General features: G+C 38.5%; 1 protein-coding gene across 3 annotated transcripts in view; it reads right to left on the reverse strand.

Annotated features, from left to right (window-relative positions):
• The window catches only part of LOC127448106 (histone deacetylase 4-like), a 288,908-nt gene that overhangs the window by 32,633 nt on the left and 236,171 nt on the right, over positions 1-20,104 (reverse strand). For all 3 annotated transcript variants that reach the window (XM_051710403.1, XM_051710401.1, XM_051710402.1), the window contains 3 exons: positions 17,757-17,844; positions 15,193-15,312; positions 14,208-14,305 (listed from right to left, as the gene is read on the reverse strand). In XM_051710403.1, the coding sequence (XP_051566363.1) occupies positions 14,208-14,305; positions 15,193-15,312; positions 17,757-17,844 (306 nt within the window). The remainder of the gene's footprint in view (positions 1-14,207; positions 14,306-15,192; positions 15,313-17,756; positions 17,845-20,104) is intronic.

Below are 20,104 nucleotides of genomic sequence, written 5' to 3' on the forward strand. Positions count from 1 at the left end.
CCAGTTGAAGTAACAGCTCATGGACAAAGTAGGTATGGTTAGCTCTTCAGAGTTGTGGAGAAAAAGGTGTGTCTGTGTGGGCAGTTGGCAGCAAGGATTGTAAGCAAAGGGGCATCCAAAACAAGCTAAAAATCACTTAATATTATGTAAGTACACAATGCCTTTTAAACAGTGTCTGAAAACATGAAACTGAAAGGATTAAAGATTAAGGAATAATTCACCCCAAAATTTAAATTCTGTCCTTTTTTCCTCACCCTCATGTCGTTCAAAACCCATTTGGTGTTATTTATTCTGTGGAACATAAACAGAGAATTTCCAAGAAAATTCATGCAGGTCTTTTTCAAAAACAACATCTGTCAAGCTCCAAAAAAGGACAAATATATTCTTGTAATCATCCTCTAATTCAGTGCGAAAAGAACCAGCAGGAAAAAAATAAAATAAAAAATAAAAGAATAATATTTATCAGACTGATCTGGTTTTTGAGGTCATTTCATTGACTCCAATCGCAGCGATTCTTTTTTTTTTCACCCAATTTGGAATGCCCAATTCCCAGTGCGCTTTTAAGTCCTCGTGGTCGCGTAGTGATTTGCCTCAATCCGGGTGGCGGAGGATAAATCCCAGTTGCCTCCGCGTCTGAGACCATCAACCCGCGCATCTTACCACGTGGCTTGTTGAGCGCGCTGCCACTGAGACATAGCGCGTGTGGAGGCTTAATGCCATCCACCGCGACATCCGCGCTCAACTCACCACACGCCCCACCGAGAACGAACCACATTATAGCGACCACGAGGAGGTTACCTCATGTGACTCTACCCTCCCTAGCAACCGGGCCAATTTGGTTGCTTAGGAGACCTGGCTGGAGTCACTCAGCACACCCTGGGATTCGAACTAGCGAACTCCAGAGGTGGTAGCCAGCATCTTTTACCACTGAGCTACCCAGGCCCCGCAATCGCAGCGATTCTTGAGTTAACAGCTCACTGGAGGGGAAGATTATCTGTGAATAACAACTTACATTTTGGTCTTTTCCTCAGACAAAGCTATCGTATGGCTTCAGAACTCTCTAAATGTAGAGGATAAGTCATACAGACTACTTTTATGGAGCGTAACAAGTTGGTAACTATAAATCATTGTATGGAGAAGACCTGTGTAAAGACTCTTCACCATTTCTCCTTTTGTGTTCTGTTGTAAAAATAACCCCATACAGGTTTGGAGCAACATAAGGTTGAGTAAATAATGACAGAAGTTTCTTTTTTTTTTTGGTGAAGTATTCCCTTAAAGAAAAAAGGTGATGCAAAATATCCACATCATTAGCAGCTGTGTCTTCAAAAGGGATTAATATCTTCTTTCAAAAAGGTTTAAGGCAAAGATCTCAGGCTGGGAGACCTATTAATGAGACCTTCCTTCAGTCCTACCTCCAGTCTGGCCCTGGGCAAATTAAAGCTCTAGGATTTTTACACACAAGCCACAGGCACTCTGAGGGAAGCCACAGACACTGAGAGGGGTCCTTGGTATGACAGCAGCAGAGCCACCATGCAGCCAGAATCTTCCATCCTCCCTTATGATGTTCTAGCCGAGAAGAGCAAGCTTGCATTATCACATTCCCACCGCAACTCCCCACACCACAAAAAAATATGAATCAGACGGCATCAATGCAAAGATATAACTCAGCTTTACTAAGTAGGCCATGGATACTGAGATTTATGACCTAACGTGGCGGAATCCCTCCTTCAAGTGGGTGCCGCCCAAAAAAAAAAAAAAAAAAAAAAAAAAAAACAGTGATAAATCATTGGCAGGACCACACATTGTGTATTACATTGCACACAAACCAAATCAGACTACAATATGCCACTTTCAAGACTAACATCACCGCCAACCAAATATGTGTCTATGGTCCAAGGTTATTGCAGTTTAGAATTTTTTATGTTATTTTTTTTAATCATATTTAATTTTATCTTTAATTTGTACTTTCAATTTAGTTTTTACTCTGTTTTAGTGTCAGTTTTCCAGTACAATTTTAAACAACATCTTTATTGATTTTTGACAATAATGAAATCCCAAGCCACAACGGCAGACATAAAAATAAAATAAAAATTTAAATAAAAATTAAACAAAAAAACCCACAAAACCATAACATGCAAACAAAAAAAAAAAAACAAACTCTAAAGTAAACAGATAAACAGTGAGTGCCATTATCATGTTTAAAGATGGCGGGATGTAAAGGTTTAATATTTTGTAATATACGCTGTATCAAAAAGAAAACTTAATTTGTGATAATTTTTAATCTAATTACAGTAAGTTTCATGAGTCATTTTTGTCTAATAAAAAAAAAAATGTACGAGGAAAAAAAACAATAAATTCGATCGAAAATTTTATAATTTAGCTTTAATTGAAGCGATGATTTTATCAAAAAGTATAAACTTCTTCATCATTTAATCATTGTATTTTCTTCAGTGGAACATAAAAGGAGAAGTTAGGTGGAACGTTGGTCTCAGTCACCATTCACTTTAATTGTATGAAAAAAAAAGATGCAATGAAAGTGAATGGTGACTGAGAATAACATGCTGCATAACATATTTTGTTTTCGAAGAAATAAAGAAAGTTAAACAGGTTTGGAACAACATGAAAGTCAGTAAATGATGACATAATTTTTATTCTTGAGACTTTTTGGGAATTTTTTCCCTAAAAAATAGTAACACTGGCTCCAGATACCAGGCCCCTCTCATAAAGCATGCTAATTTCTGCAGGTCTTCACCTGGGCTGCCGTGTGTGTGTGTGTGTGTGTGTGTATGTGTGTGTGTGTGTTTGTGTGTGTGTGTGTGTGACCTTTTCCATGAGGGAGATGGGACAAGCTCCCTTGTGAGCATTACCGAAACCACCCGTCAAGCTGTACATGTGGTTACGGAGATGAGAAGTCCAGGGCTCATTTCTCATGAGAAGATAGGGCCTCAGTCGAATCCCTTTGACCTTGGATGTGTCAGCACCAGAATTTGGCTGCTACACTAAACTCTCACAATCCCAAGTCCATTTGGCTTTTCAAAAGCCCTTCATTCAACTCTGTGCTTTCAATTCAGAGTATCATTAACTTTTTGCCCAATGAAGTTCAATGACCTTTTTCAGTCATTCATGAACAATGTATGAGGATTTTTAAAAATCAAGCACTTGAAAAGAGCAATATCTTGGTGAAATATTTTAGAGAAGAGCACAAATAGATACATTTTATTCAAAATCAAACTTGTTGTTACATTGAGACTGTTATATTTACTGTTATATCTACACTAGACTACTGCAATGCTCTTCTGGCAGGACTTCCTTCATGTACTGTCAAACCTCTGCGGTTGATCCAGAACACGGCAGCACGAGTGGTCTTTAACGGGCCAAAGAGAGCACACGTCACGCCTCTCTTCATCAAAATGCACTGGTTGCTTGCATCAAGTTCAAGGCATTACAGAACAACCACTGGCTTCACACCCCCCTATCTACACTCGATACTTCAAGTCTATGGTGCCATCTCACAAAGGCACAAAACCACTTTCCTGGACCTCACTGGTGGAACGATCTGCCATACCCCACCCGAGCAGCTGATTCTCTAGTCACCTTCAAGAAACATCTAAAGACACTTATCTCTTTCGCTAGCACTTGACCCAACCCTACTAATACTATCTTCTTTTTTCTACAAATAAATAAATAAAAAATAAAAACATTATCAGTTAATTTTTTCACCACTGTCTCTCACCTGCCTCTCTACTTGTGCTTCTCTGAGCAATTTGCAACCATGTATTATAGCACTCCTCTCATTTCTGCCTCCTTAACATGAATCGCTTCTGTTGTATTCCTCATTTGTAAGTCACTTTGGATAAAAGCGTCTGCTTAATGAATAAATGCAAATGTAACTTTCCATTACAAAATTTTATTCAATTTCATGACTTTTCCAGGCATGGAATTCACAATTTGAAAATTCCCAGAATATTTTTACCCAGAAGGTTTTTCCATGACCGTGGAAGCCCTGCCCTTATAGAGACAGTGATTACGGTCCTTCACAGACATTGAGTATGCATCACACACTGCACCTATCATCAGTCTTGAGCTCACTCTCCACAAAGAGGGCCCCGGGGCCTCACACGCTGCACCTGAACACAGTATCACGTTCCTCCAGAACTCACACGTAGGGGCACCTTCCAATCAACTTGACAGTCAGATTGGTAAATGATAACTCGCAAAGAGAATATCTGCACACAGGGGCTTAGACTCTACATTCACAAATGACATAATTGAAAAAAAGAGAATATCTGGACTCTCTCACTAACTCTTCAATTCAAGGGCAAAATAGGTGGATATTATTTCAAGTCTTTTTATGAACTTTGAAGTATTTAAGGGCATAGTTCACCCAAAATGAAAATTCTGTCATTATTTACTCACCCTCATGTTGCTTCAATTTGTGCATCATTTTCCAAGTCTTCTGGAGGCATTTATTAGGTTTTGGTGAGAAACAAGTCAAAATGTAAGCTATTTAAATGTGGAAGACTTCACGTTTTTACTTTTGCTTTTTACTCATGACTGTACAAAGGACAGCTATGGCAGAGATCACTGTAAAATTACTTAAATGTCATCTTATTTCTCACCAAAACCTATTGTATGCCTTAAGAAGACTTGGAATATGATGCATGAGCCGCATGGACTACTTTTATGACACTTTTGGGTTCTTTTTTTAAACTTTAAAATGAGTTGCTATCAACTGTCACTGTATTGAAATCTGCATATGGGACTTCTTTTAAAATTTCCCCTTTTGCCTTCTACTGAGGAAAGTCAGTCATAAGTGTTTGGAACGACGTGAGGGTGAGTAAACAATCACAGATTTTAATTTTTGGGTGAAGTATACCTTTAAAGGGTTAGTTCACCCAAAAATGAAAATTCTCTAATCATTTACTCACCCTCATGCCATCCCAGATGTGGATGACTTTCTTTCATCTGCTGAACACAAACAAAGATTTTTAGAAGAATATCTCAGCTCTGTAGGCCCATACAATTCAAGTGAATGGGTGCCAACATTTTGAAGCTCCAAAATCCACATAAGGGCAACATAAAAGTACTCCTGACAACTCTTGTGGTTAAATCCATATCTTCTGAAGCGATATGATAGGTGTGGGTGTGATGAGATAAAGATCAATATTTAAGTCCATTTTTACTATAAATTGTCCTCCCTGCTCAGTCAGTCTCTACTTACATTTTCTCATTCTTCATCTGGTGTTTTTGGTGATTCACATTCTTTGTGCATATCGCCCCCTACTGGGCAGGGAGGATCATTTATGATAGAAAATGACATAAATATTGATATGTTTCTCACCCACACCCCTATCATATCATGTCTGAACACATGGATTTAACCACTGGAGTCATATGGATTACTTTTAAGCTCCCTTTATGTGGATTTTGGCACTTCAAACTTCTGGCACCCATTCACTTGCATTGTGAGGACCTACAGAGCTGAAATATTCTTCTGAAAAGCTTAATTTATGTTCTGCAGAAGAACGAAAGTCATACACATCTAAGATGCCAGGAGGTTGAGTAAACCATGAGAGAATGTTCATTTTTGGGTGAACTATCCCTTTAAGCTTTATAAAACAGAAGGCTAATGAAAACTAGCGAAATGTTGATATCTTGGCAAGGCCGGCAGCCATCAATGCTCTTCAACGAATTCAGAACATACAAAGAAAGTATATGAATTTGGACACAAACCATGTGTCTAGGATTTACCATAATTTCAACTCTCTTTCTCACACTCAAACACTCTGGAAACATCTTCCTCTCATGGCACGAACAAGACAAATGGCGACCTCCAACTCTCTGGATGCTCATCTGCTCCACCCAGATCTCACTGGCTCTAAATCCTCTTCCACTGCCCATGCCAAAAAGCCTTCTTCAGGGAAACTTTCTGTCATGTATGTCAGGGGGACCCAAACAGTGGACTCAACCATGACGTGCGAGAGGAGGCCAGGATTTATGGCTGGTAATTAGCATTAGCCTGCACAAATTTCCTTGCAATGGACTGAGACAAATTACATGGATGAGGAACCCACACGGCTCTCGATAACTGATCCAAACTCATGGATCCAACCTAATCCCAGAGCTGAAACATGCCAAGAGCGGTTTGGATGAGAAGTATCCTGCACTTGTAAAACCAAAAAATAAAATAAAATAAAATAAAATAAAACACCAGTGAAGGATTAATGCAAGCCACTGCAAGTTCCTAATGGTAGATCCATCATAATAACATCACTGCTGCTTCAATGTCCACTGTGTTGCTTTATGTACAGTAGATAGTGCTTTTGTCATTGATGTTTTTACGGTTATGTTCATGTTAATCTGTTACCATCAATGTGACTGAAAACTGTGATTATAGGAAGACAATTAAAATATTAATACAAAATGCTACACATGGCTATCCATCAGTCTCAAAGACTTTTCCAATTGCTCCCCCATCCAAAAAAAAACCCCCCAAAAAAACAAGAATGCAAAGAGTAAAGGTGTAAGGAGGTGGGTCACTTCAAAGCTTTGTCATCTGGCATTGCAAAGAGCTGGTTTGCATTAACTTCAATTCTCCTTTCTGTTTCCAAGTTCATGGTGAGAATGCCTGGGCTTCTGGTTTTCATTAGAGCCAATTTTCATATCTTTTTTCCCCTCCGTTCTTCATCCCAGGGTTGATCCCCTGCAAATGCAATGTGGCACTGGCTGGGTCTACAAAAGAAGGTGCTGCCTGTAAGGCATGCATTGTCTCGAGAGGCCCACAAAACACAGCGAGCGGAGGAGAGAAAAAAGAGGGTGAACAAGAAAGGGGTATGCATAAAGAGGGAAAGTGATAAGTGGGAATGAAAGGAAGAAAGAAAGAAAAAGGAAAAGAAAAAAAGAATTAATGAACAAAATAAAGAATAAACACAAATGAAGGAAAGTAAAATGAAAGACAGAATGAACACATGGAAGAACAAAGAAATAAAATAAAGAATGAAGGATTGAGCAAACTAAAAAATCTGAAAAAAATAAATAAAAAAGAAAATGGAAGAAATAAAACAAAGAACATGGAAGAAGAAATGGCTTAGTTGTTCCTGTAGCTCAACTGGTGCAGCATTGCGCTAGTAGTTCCCAAGGAACCCTACTTAATACTAATTAATAGTGGTTGACCGACATGGGTTTTCAATGGCCATTGCCAATATGATCTCTAGAGAGCAGGATGGCAGATGGCCAATATACAAAACTCAAATTAAGGGCGGAATCATTGCAAATGAATTAAATTGCACCTGCAAAGTGATTTATCAAGCCTAAAAATCATTTAAGAAACGGAAACTGCAAGAGCAAATTAATATGAATGAAAGATATGAGTCTGATTTGTGCAGTGCATCATGGTGTCATTGTGGCAAAACAAAGACTTTGAGACGATGAATACACAGAATACCCACTGATGACACACATTCATGAATTATTAAATTATTTCTCATGAAATTTTTTTTTTATTTTTTTATTTATTGGGTTATTTTTGAACTCAAAATTATAACTGATAACATAACTGATTATCATTCAACTCTTATAAGTCTAAGATAAAAATAGTTAAATATTTTAAGTGGCGGTGCTTTTCAGTACTCAAAGCGGGCCGATACGCACGGGTACGCCAAACAGGTGTCGTCTTAAAGGAATAGTTCACCCAAAAATGAAAATTCTCTCATTATTCACTTACCCTGATGCCATCCCAGATGTGTATGACTGTCTTTCTTCAGCAGAACACAAATGAAGATTTTTAAAAGAAGACAGAGCTCTGTCAGGTCCTTATAATGCAAGTAAACGGGTGCCAGCACTTTGACGAACCAAAAGTCACATCTATGCACCATAAAAGTAATCCACACGATATCAGTCGATCAGTGAATGTCTTCTGAAGCAAATCGATACGTTTGTGTAAAAAATGAATTGATAATTATCTTTTAAAAAGCGCTTCCTGCCAGCAGCTGACACATCACGTACACTACCGGTCAAAAGTTTTGAAGCACTCATTCTTTATTATAATTTTTTTTTTCTCACATTTTAGAATAATAGTAAAGCCATCAAAACTATGGAATAACATAAATGGAACTATGGGAATTATGTTGTGACTAAACAAAATCCAAAATAAATCCTAACTGTGTTATATTTTAGCATCTTCAAGGTAGTCACCCTTTGCCTAGAATTTGCAGACATGTACTCTTGACATTTTCTCAACCAACTTCTTGAGGTATCACCCTGGGATGATTTTTAAACTGTATTGAAGGAGTTCCCATCTACATGCTGGGCACTTAGTGGCTGCTTTATTATTTGGTCCAAGTCATCAATTTCAAAAACTTTTTTTTTTTTATTAAATTTTAGTTTTATAATTACTTGGTTATTAAATTAATAAATTAAATTACATATTAATTAAATTAATATGGTGGCACAATTATATTTTTGTCTACAAAACTAATTTCAAACATTTAAGCATATGCCTTCAGATCAAAAGATTTTTAAGATCATGAGAAACATTTCAGTCAAGTGTTTCAAAACTTTTGACCAGTAGTGTAGCTGTCACGTAACGTAAGTGCATCGGCGAATTCACGCGAGAATTCGGAAGCGGCGCTTATTTACAACAGATGAACGAACGTCATGCGAGAGTTCGGCCATTTCAAACAGCATCAGAGCCCTGGACGGACGCGCCGATTTGAAGTTAAAAACGTTTTAACTATCGACTTGCTTCTTACATAAACCTATCGATTTGCTTCAGAAGACATTCACTGATTGACTGGTATCGTGTGGATTATTTTTATGCTGCATAAATGTGACTTTTGGACCGTCAAAGTGCTGGCACCCGTTTACTTGCATTTTAAGGACCTGACAGAGCTCTATCTTCTTTTAAAAATCTTAATTTGTGTTCTGCTGAAGAAAGACAGTCATGCACATCTGGGACGGCATCAGGGTAAGTGAATAATTGTACACAATAGATAGATATTGTACACAAATTTCCTTATTGTGAATTAATAATTCACTCTGCTTTGTTTTGAAACATTTCAAGAGAAGAGTGTCATGGGTATTCTCATCATCTACTCTCACACTTGTTAAACAACAGGGATTTTATGATGATATAATATAATCCTATAAATATTCATATTTAGTTTTATAAATGGCATATTGAATAAAAATAAAATGGTATTTAGTGAGCCATACTGTAAGTGAGTGTGCATTTGGTGCAAGTACCAAACAAAAAAGCCTCCTCTTGGAGGGTGTGTCCAAAATATTTGCATGTGTAGTTATTGGCGCAATTTTTCTTAGTAAATCACCTGCAAAACACCCACGACGCACACACGCAATTTGATAGATTGCACAAGCAAATTAGTGCCCGCTACTTAGGGATCTTAGTAAATCAGGGCCAAACAATAACAAAAAAACATGAAAACATTGTTTACTATCCACTGACAAATCTACTGGTAGATTTTGGGACTGACACAAGGGAATGTTAACACTTAAATGACGAAGCAAACATGGTTATCGGCCGATGCGAATGGCCAAATATATCGGTATATAGCTACTAATATAATGTATGCCTTGAATGTCTAAACACATAATGGGCTGTTGTTGATCCGTTATGGTTCTAGGAGGTGCACCTTAGAGGCCACCTAGGAGACCATCTCTGACAAACCCACACAATATGGTTTACACAAATACAGCAGATATCTCCACTGGGGAATGCACGCATTCTGGGTAGTTCCATAATTCCAGACGCCTGCCAAGACAGAAGCAGGCAGGAGCATAACGGAGGTACTAGCCACTGATTAATCAGTATGAATGGACTGACAGAGTGAAGATCAGCACCAGTGTATGAGTATAGGAGATGGCAAGAAACGCATCTCTGCAGTCAAACTCAAGCTCATGTGTACGAACACTAGCCTCGGCGAAGACGGACTAATGAATATCGGCATAAAGTCCGGTCCAGTTTGCAGCTTATTTTGGCAAAGAACCACCCACTTTGACAGGAAAAGATCATCAGACCGACATGATAAGCGGCCAATCACGGTTTATTTGTTTTTGTGTGCAGTTTAGGGATGAGTTTAACTTCAGTAATTGATAAAACAATAATAGATCGGTGTGTAAAGAACTCATTCAACTTACTCAACAAAAAACACAACTAAGAAATTAGCAGAAATTTGTGTTAAAACAAAGAGGAATATAGCTTCTGATCTGCTTGTGGATATCTCATTTACTTGCTACTTCAAACCTCAAATAAGAGATCTGATGACACTAACCTGGCAAACGTAGGCAAATGCAGTAATCAGTTCTTTCCTCAAAAGTGCTAACTGTATCAAACCAGTCCCTTGTAAGATTACTTTTTCTGCAGGCGTAATGCCAGCCAACAGATTGGAACTAGCGATTTCCGTCATCTCTTTCCATTTTTGTATGCAATATGCACCAAATATTGAGCAAACGGACTGTGGCTGCTCTTTGGGTGTTCCATCAGAGGCTGAGATGAATATACGAACTATACGACTACATGAACATTGACTCTCTCTTTCACATATTTCCCTCCAAACAACATGAGGACAGTTAAATAAACCTTTTCATTTGAATGATTCTCAATGGCCAGAATTCGGACAACTCCTGAGCATCTTTATACAGGTATTGATGCATGAGATCAGAGGCTGATTTGGGGTCAGGGATGCAGACGGGTCGGGCTCAGCTGGTATGACTTACACCCTGCGTGAGGAAAGGCTGCTGAAATGAGTTAAAAAGGAAGATATGTTGGAGAGAGAATTACGACAACGGTCGGACAGAAAGAGAGCAGGCAAGGTGTCTGATTGGGTCGAACAGAGGGAGGTGGTGGATTGCAAAACAAGAGGGATGAGCGAATCCTATCCTCTCTTATCGTTGACCCGCTGTGGGCCATATTTCAACCGTCTACCTGCTGAAGCAGCCTGAACGCGTTGGGCATGGAGCCCCTTCTTCAAAGAGCGTCTCGAATCAGCCGTGCGCCCACGCTATGAGGGAAGGGGGTTATTAATAGCCCCCAACACCGATGCTAATAGGGCTCAGCTTTACTGGCACATCATCAAAGAGTCCCATCCACCCCTGCTACAGATAAAAGGGACAGTTCAACAGATGAGCAGGGCTTATACAAATTGTTACAAGACATTGTTGTGAAACTTCGCCCCCATTTCTCCAGAAACTGTCTAGGGTTCATGAAAATCGCTGTGAAAATGAGGTTTTGCTTGGGGCTTTTCACACCGTTTGGCTGTCATATGGGTGTTAGCATGGCGCTAATAAACCGTCGAGTTGGTCAATGTCTGCTTGCCTACACACTTCGGTTCTGTTCCAAATCTATTGGTAGATTTTGGAACTGACACAAGGGAATGTTAACACTTGTGTTAAATGGTGAAGCGAACATGGTTATCGGCCGATGCGATAACCACAAAATGGCCAAATATTGGACGATTAATCGGCATAGCCGATATATCGGGTTATAGCTACTAATTTAATGCATGCACTGAATGTCTACACTTTGAGTCTGTTCGACTCAAAATGTAGTGAGATGCCATTGTAGGTAATATTTGAAGGAATGCTACAGGATCGATTCAAGTTAAGCTCAATCGACAGCATTTGTGGCATAATGTTGATTACCACAAAAATTATTGTGACTCATCCCTCCTTTTCTTAAAAAAAAAAAAAAAAAAAAAAAAGCACAAATCGAGTGAGGCACTTACAGTGGAAGTGAACGGAGACAATTTTTGGACAGTTTATAGGTAGAAATGTGATGTTTAGAATTTTATAAAAGCATTTAAATTATTTTTCCTATTTAAACTCATGTTGTATTTAAGCTGTAAAATTGTTAAAATTGTCTTTTTAGCATTTTAGTGTTTATGGCTATACTTTAATTTTTTAATTTAATTTAATTTAATTAATTTAATTTAATTTTCTTTATTTATCACACATTATACATTTGCACATATACAGTGAAATTCTTCTTTTTCACATATCCCAGCTAGGCTGGGGTCAGAGTGCAGGGTCAGCCATGATACGGCGCCCCTGGAGCAGATAGGGTCAAGGGCCTTGCTCAAGGGCCCAACGGTGGCATCGTGGCGGTGTTGGGGTTTGAACCCCTGACCATCTAGTCATTAACCCAGAGCCTTAACCGCCAAGCCACCACTGCCCCCGTCGTCATGGCAACAAATTTGAGTAACTGGATATAACTTCACGAAGAAAAAGTCAGTAAGCAATTTTTTTCACACTACAATCATGTTAATACCCATATTTTTTTTATTTTTTTACGTCATATGGCTATACTTTTGAAACAGTGAGTATTATAAAGTTTAGGGATTGGCCCCATTTACTTCCATTGTAAGTATCTCTCTTTTTTTTTTTTTTTTAAAGAAGATAGTTTTTTGTTATTTTTATTTTTTGTACTGAACCCAGAATTTTCCTTTAATGCATAATAGGCACGCTCCCAACTAGAAGGCTGCTCCAAATCCCTTTTAAGGCCACATCAACACTAATCTGTTTTTGTTTCCTAACGTCACTGTTTTCCAAGTATGCGGTACTAGAGTGTGTTTTCGAAGTGTCCTTTTTCTGTGGAGTTAGACGTCTTTTCACTGTGGATGTGTAAACCTAGCTAAAACGTATTAATTTCGGACATGACCAATGAGTTTATTATTGTTTTGCATTTTCAAATGAATTTTTTTTTTTACCGTTTTCAAATTTGCTATAAATTTCAGTTCAGTTTTAGTTAGTTTCATGAAAGGTTTTGCTAGTTACAATTTCATTTTATTTCTTGGACACATTTCTATTTCGTCTTTATATATTTTAGTTTCAGTTTTATTAGAAACATGCATTTTGAGTATACTTATTAGTGTATCACGCTGTTAATTTAGCAACTTGCTAACGGCAAACTTCTTTGAAATAAATTTTGAATCATGTTTCCTGCACTATTCACATGAGGAGTGCTATGTGTATGACACGTAGAGTTGATGCCAATGTAGTGTTCCAAATCGGTCACTTTCAGTATCAACTGAGGCTCCATTCAGTTAGGATGTTGTCTTAAGGGCCGTTCACACTGAACGCATTCACACACAAAAGCTAGATGCAGCGCCACAATTGCAGGTGTCTCGAAGCACGTTTTTAACAGTAGAATGAATGAATGAATGAACGTTACATATATATAGCGCTTTTCTGACACTCCACTCAAAGTGCTTTACACAGTGAGCTCTCCCCAACCACCACTGCGATAGCAGCAATAGTGCACCAGTATGCTCAACACACAAGTGAACCCAGAATTAACAGCTGACTTGAATAAACAGTTGACTTGGTGTCTAAAAAATGGGGTGTTCTTTTGAGGATGTTAAAAAAAAAAACAAAAAAAGAGCAAGAGGCAACACAGCAGTCAAAGACATCAGGTCTAGAGAATTTTATATAGAAAAACTATTAAAAAACAGTGCAGGTGTATGCAAAAACACATAAATTCTAATGAGACATGTGTTGTTGCAACTTCAATAGAAATGAATCTCCCTCGTGTGACAGAACTCTTGAGTTTCTGACAACTCCACAGTTGCCTCTTAGGAGGTAGCCTCCTATGTGGGCAGTACACAGCAAGGTTTTGGAACAGAGCCATTGGTTTCTCTTTGAAATATAGTGTTAAATGTGTGCTGTGGCTGAAGTTCTGACTTTTAAAAGCTTGTTATATTCTTCCTATTTCAGGTTGGTGGACTCTTCGCCATCAAATCAAAGTGCACCGTCTCTGCAGCCTTCACATTGAAAGGAGAGGAAAGAAGCTGGTAACCTCCTCAAGCTGTGTCATTCAACATATCCTTTTTTTTAGTTACTCACTGCGGTGAAATAGAGTCCTTCGATTGGCTGTAAGGTCACTGGGAGAGCCCGTCCAATAAAAGGCCATTGCCTTGCGATAAATTCAGCCATATACAGGCCACTCTCTGCCACATGTGCCCATTTACGATCTCTGACTGTGCAGCTGGTGGTAATATAAATAGACTCAGGAAATAAATAACACAGTAAGGAAATACAAATACCAACACGGTGTTGGAATCAGTGACCAATTTGGTCCCTTTTCACACATTTCTAGCAAATAAAAGGCGGTTCAGCTAGTAAAATGGGCTCGTCACAAAACAGAGCTATCTTGGTGGAAATGTTGAGGGTATATTAGAGGGTAATTGTGTTACCTGAATGCTGCCAGGTACTCTGCATCCCCCATGGGTGGCTCCAGACCTCCGGTGAAAGCCATGTTCACATTAAATCCCACACCTGGACCGATGCCCACCTACAGAAAGAAAGACACACCATAAATACAGCTGAATTAAATGTATCGAGTTGTCAGAAACTCAAGAGTTCCGTCACACGAGGGAGATTCATTTCTACTGAAGTTGCAACAATGCATGTCTCATCAGTAATATGGGTTTGAAACATCATGAGGATGAATAAATGGTCACACAATGTAAATTGTTGGGTGAACTATGGATCAACAGCTGATGCCACAAAGTAATGAGCTTTTATTTTAAGGACTAGAACTAATTTGTGCAACTTGGTCAATAAAATTTCAATCCCCTCATGAGTTTGGAGGCAGGAGCTAACTTTAGTTGCCTCCGCTTCTGAGACTTCAATCTGCGCATCTTATCATGTGGCTTGCTGTGCATGACACCGCGGAGACACACAGCATGTGGAGGCTCATGCTACTCTCCGCGATCCACGCACAACTCACCACGTGCCCCATTGAGAGAGAGAACCACTAATCGTGAGCATGAGGAAGTTACCCCATGTGACTCTACCCTCCCTAGCAACCGGGCCAATTTGGTTGCTTAGGAGACCTGGCTGGAGTCACTCAGCACACCCTGGATTCGAACTCGCGACTTCAGGGGTGGTAGTCAGCGTCAATACTCGCTGAGCTTCCCAAAATGTTCACGAGATCTACTGTATATTTAACTTGATTTTATTTGTATTTTACTTCATGCAATAAACATTTTTAATCCACTCAGCAAAAATGGCTGTTTGCTTGAAATCATAGATTATTTAACTTCAGGAAAAAAAAAAAAAAAAAAAAAAAAAACACCCTTTAAAGCTTTACGTTTCAAAGCAAGTATGTAAATATCGTGATGCATATATCGAATATCGAAAAATACAGACATTTCATTTTTGCACCATAATACCCACCTCATCAGGGGCACCGCTGCCAGGGAAGAAGTTCCCATCATCATAGCGATGGAGAGACACATACAGGACATTGGGGTTGTTGTAGAAGGCCTGTTGAGTCCCGTTTCCATGGTGAACATCCTATTACACAACAGTACACAATTTGTGTCATTTTACTACTTTCAATTTGCATTGAAGTGATGCTCCCAAAACATAAAAAAGAAAAAGAACAATATCTGGTTAAACACTGTAAAAACCATATGCTGTGAAAGACATGGTGGTGCATTCACATGGGAATGAAAAGTGTGTAAAAATTCTATTCTGAGCTGTCAATGATGCTGTAGGGCAGTTTAAGAGAGTTGTTTTCTTCAGAGATATATTTCTTTTCATGCTTATGGCCGTTTACACCACAGGTCTGTCAGAAGGGCTGTGTGACAGACAGGAGGAAATTAAAGACATTTTAAAAGACATCCAGAAACCCTAATGACCCCAGCAGAGTCCTGCCATGACGCCGCCCGTCTTCCTGTGCATGTGGACCCATTTCATGCTGCCGAGACACTGTCCTACATAGTTTGTCTGCTTGAGGATCTTAGTTCTTGTCAGTTTATAGACAGCTTTTAATCTCAAGAGACTTGCATTGCACCATCTGTATGTTAGCAGTGCTTGGTAGATTCCTTCAGAATTGCAATCCAGTACTGATTACAAATTACATGACTAAAATTGCAATCAGTAATGTAATCTCATGAATTATATATTTTAAAACAGTCCGATAACTTTTGGATTATCTCTAACCTAATTATTGTTTATTTGATGTACTATTTTGACAAAGTTGCTTGAATGTATTTAAGAAAGCTTAAGAGAATATTCCAGGTTCAATACAAGTTAAGCTCAATCGACAGCATTTGTGGCATAATGTTGATTACCACAAAACATTTTTTTTGACTTGCTCCTCCTTTTCTTTAAAAAAAGTAGAAATCTTGGTTCAAGTGCGGCACTTACAATGGAAGTGAATGGGGACCAATTTTTGAATGTTAAAATACTAACTTTTTCAAAAGTATAGCCACAAGATACAAACACTATGCATGTAAACATGGTTTTAGTGTGATAAAATCACTTACTAATCTTTTCTGTATAAAGTTATAGCCAATTTTACTACTTCATTGCCATGACGATGTAATGTCAACAAACCCTAAAATGACTGTAAAAATTACAATTTATACAACTTTACAGGTAAAAAAAGAAGTATTACTTTAAGTGCTTTTATAAAATTATAAGCTTCAAATTTCTGTCTTTAAACCCTCCAAAATTGGCCCCATTCACTTCCATTGTAAGTGATTGAGCAAAACCAAAGTCATTCTAGCAAATCAGTCCATTGTCGGCCATCTTTGGTCAAGATTACGATCAAAGAACATATTTCAAATCAGCAATAAAATCTTACAATACTGGAATCATCAACTGTGATTATTTTCCCAGCTTGTATAGCTAATGCGCATACGTGTTCGAAAGTTGATTGACAGGTGATGCCTGTATCTAAAAGGTGATTGGGTCTTTTAACTGTAAGGTGGTACTTCCTTTCTATATCCGTTGACTGTTGGGCGCACAGAGCTCCTTGGTTGAGCATTCCAATTTCACCCATTCATTTGAATACAAGTGACACATCTCTGCTAAATAATCTCTGGCTAAACTTGTATTGAACCTGGAATATTCCTTTAATGAATCAAAATATGATTATTATTGATATAATTTTGTGTGTGTGTGTGTGTGTGTTTTACCTGCTATTTTTGACCAAGATAGCAAAAAAAGTTGCCGTGAAATATTCTTATTTAGAAGAGTTTTTTTTTTTACTTCCAGAATCAATAATTAGTTAATGTCACTGGATATATTGTAGATATAGTATTTCACAATGTTTAGTAACTTGCATAATTATTCGTCATTAGAAGACATGGTCTAACGTATATTTTACGTTATTTGCATTTTATTCTGTTCAAATTTTAGGGCAATTTAATACAACAGGTGGGAGGTTTTCAGCAAGATAAACGTAGTTCTTGAGTCACCGCTGCCTGGGTTCGAACCTATAACCTTTGAGTTAAGAGCCCATTTGCCTTGACGTTTGGGATTTGGATAATTTGTTTGACTGGATTGACATTATTGGTTAACATCATTTTTCCACACCCATACAGCTTTGGTAAAGTCAACAGAAAAGTCATCTGTGATGTGAAGGAAGTTATTAATTTTTTTTTATTTTTTATTTATTTATCACACATTATACATTTGCACATATACAGTGAAATTCTTTTTTTCACATATCCCAGCTAAGCTGGGGTCAGAGCGCAGGGTCAGCCATGATATGGCGCCCCTGGAGCAGATAGGGTCAAGGGCCTTGCTCAAGGGCCCAACAGTGGCATCTTGGCAGTGCTGGGGCTTGAACCTCCAACCTTCTGATCAGTAACACAGAGCCTTAACCGCTGAGCCACCATTTATTTTTTGGGGAATAAAATGCACCTATAAATTGTGTATGTTAACACCTGGGACATTTATTAAGTAAATAGTGTTAATTTAGAGTACAGAAGTGTTTGTGCACTTACCCAGTCTACAATCAGAATCTTACTGACATTGAGTCTCTGTTGCAGGAGTTTGGCTGCAATGGCGACAGAGTTGAAATAGCAAAATCCCCTGTTATTTGTGTCAAAAACAAAAGCAGAGAACAGCATGTGTGAGAGAGAGAGCACAGAACCAGGGCATTCAGCTTGTGTGCGATCTATCATGTAGCGCATGATCGTGTGGGTTTGCGAAGTGGACCTCCTGGCCTGATGGATTGTCTCATTTCGCTAATGACACGACTCACCCACTGCATCCTGGCTTGACATCAGAGCGCGAGAGAGCAGGGCCTGGCCCGTGGCCCACGGCAGAGGCACCAAACCTCAGTCTGTTCCCCAAACACGGCATCCATGGAACAATCCTTGTATTTAATCTTTCACCATAGAGACTGAGGAACATTCGTTTACTTTAACCTTTCTGTAATGAGGCAGAGGCACTGGGAATAAAGATGGGAGGAGCACGTGTGACGCTCCAGCCATTAAAAGCAGAAAAGCTCCGCAATTAGAGGGAATTTAGTCCCACGTTAACGATACCTGACATTAATTTGGATAAACCAGGCTTTAAGATAAATAAAATTGCATCCAAGTTGCCCGAGCTGAATATTAAGAACCACATGTACCCAGCTTAGCGTCAGGAAAATGGTTCCAGCTCTAAAATAAGTAGTGCGATTTAAAGAACATATTCTAGTGTAGTGGTTCTCAAACTGGTGGGTCGTCAGTCTGTTCCGACAGAGTCACAGACAACAAGGAAAACTCAATGCTAAATGCAAATGTTAAATTCAATTAACCATATAATTGTGCACAGTTCATCTAGCATTTATATGGAGGAGAAAACACTTCCCATGTCTTTTGTTGTTGACGTCAAAGGCAGACTATTTGGTCATTTTGGTGCAAATTCACCAGCAACAAAGCTGATGCTTTCCAAATTTAGAAAATGATAACATGGACCGGTTGTGTGACGTTCCCTCGTCCTCAAAAACAATGAAAAAACTATGCAAAGCGAAAGAAAATATCTTGCGGATAGTTTTGAATGAATAATTCTTCTCTTAATTCTGGATGAGCCGTGTTTAGGGATGGGAATGATACAGAACTTGAACTATTTCAGTTACTAATCTGATTTATTGCATTTACTGCCCTCAGCAGCACATTGCCACATGATAAGATCCTTTTAGATTTCAACAGAGCAGATATAAGAAATCAGAGATAATACAATTCTTGCAAAATACATGTTTACACAGACTTGTTAATAACTTTTCAAATAATTTTTTAAAAAGCATACATTCTTTCCAATAATTGGTCCTACTGTAACTATATCTTAATTAAATAAAAATCTGAACAAATCATTAAAAATTCTAAACAAAAAAGTTCTAACATATTTAATTCAGTCCTATAATTCCTTTTTTATACAATTCAACTGATTACAAGAAAACTCTACTGTGTAATCTTTAACTAAGCTACACATTGTAGCAGTAAAACATTCCATAACACAGTAAGAGTTCTTGGTTCATTTCAAGCTGGACTTGACGGAAGTCATATTCAATAAACAGAATCGGCTCATAAGAGTTTTTATTCGGGAATCAGATTACACTGGTTGCGTTTTGCATTGTAGACTCAAGAACCGACTCACAAGAGTAATTCGTTCGGGAATCGGACTACACTGGTCACGTTGTTTTTTGCGCTGTAGATTCAAAAGAACCGACTCACAAGAGTAATTCGTTCGGGAATCGGACTACACTGGTCACGTTGTTTTTTGCGCTGTAGATTCAAAAGAACAGACTCACAAGAGTAATTCGTTCGGGAATCGGACTACACTGGTCACGTTGTTTTTTGCGCTGTAGATTGAAAAGAACCAACTCCTAACAGTCATTTGTTCGGGAATCTGACAACGCTGGTTGCGCTGTAAAGTCAAAAGAACCACCTCAAAGCGTCATTCGTTTGGGAATTGCACTACACTGGTCGCTCTGTGTGTTTTGCACTGTAGACTAAAAAGAACCGGCTCATAAGAGTTATTCGCATGGGAATCGGACTACACTGGTTGTCTGTGTTTTGTGCCGTAGATTCAAATAAACCAGCTGAAAAGAGTAATTCGTTTGGAAATTTAACTACACTAGTCATGATGTGTGTTTCATACAGTTTATTCAAAAGAACCGGCTCATAAGAGTTATTCGTTCAGGAAACGGACTACATTGGTTGCACTGTAGATTCAAAAGAACTGGCTCATAAGAGTTACTCATTCAGGAATCGGACTATACTGATCGCTTTGTATGTTTTGCACTGTAGATTCAAAAGAACCTGCTCATAAATTTAATTCATTCAGGAATCAGACTACACTGGTC

The sequence above is a fragment of the Myxocyprinus asiaticus genome, chromosome 11 (genome assembly GCF_019703515.2).
Source record: "Myxocyprinus asiaticus isolate MX2 ecotype Aquarium Trade chromosome 11, UBuf_Myxa_2, whole genome shotgun sequence".
Lineage (NCBI taxonomy): Eukaryota > Metazoa > Chordata > Actinopteri > Cypriniformes > Catostomidae > Myxocyprinus > Myxocyprinus asiaticus.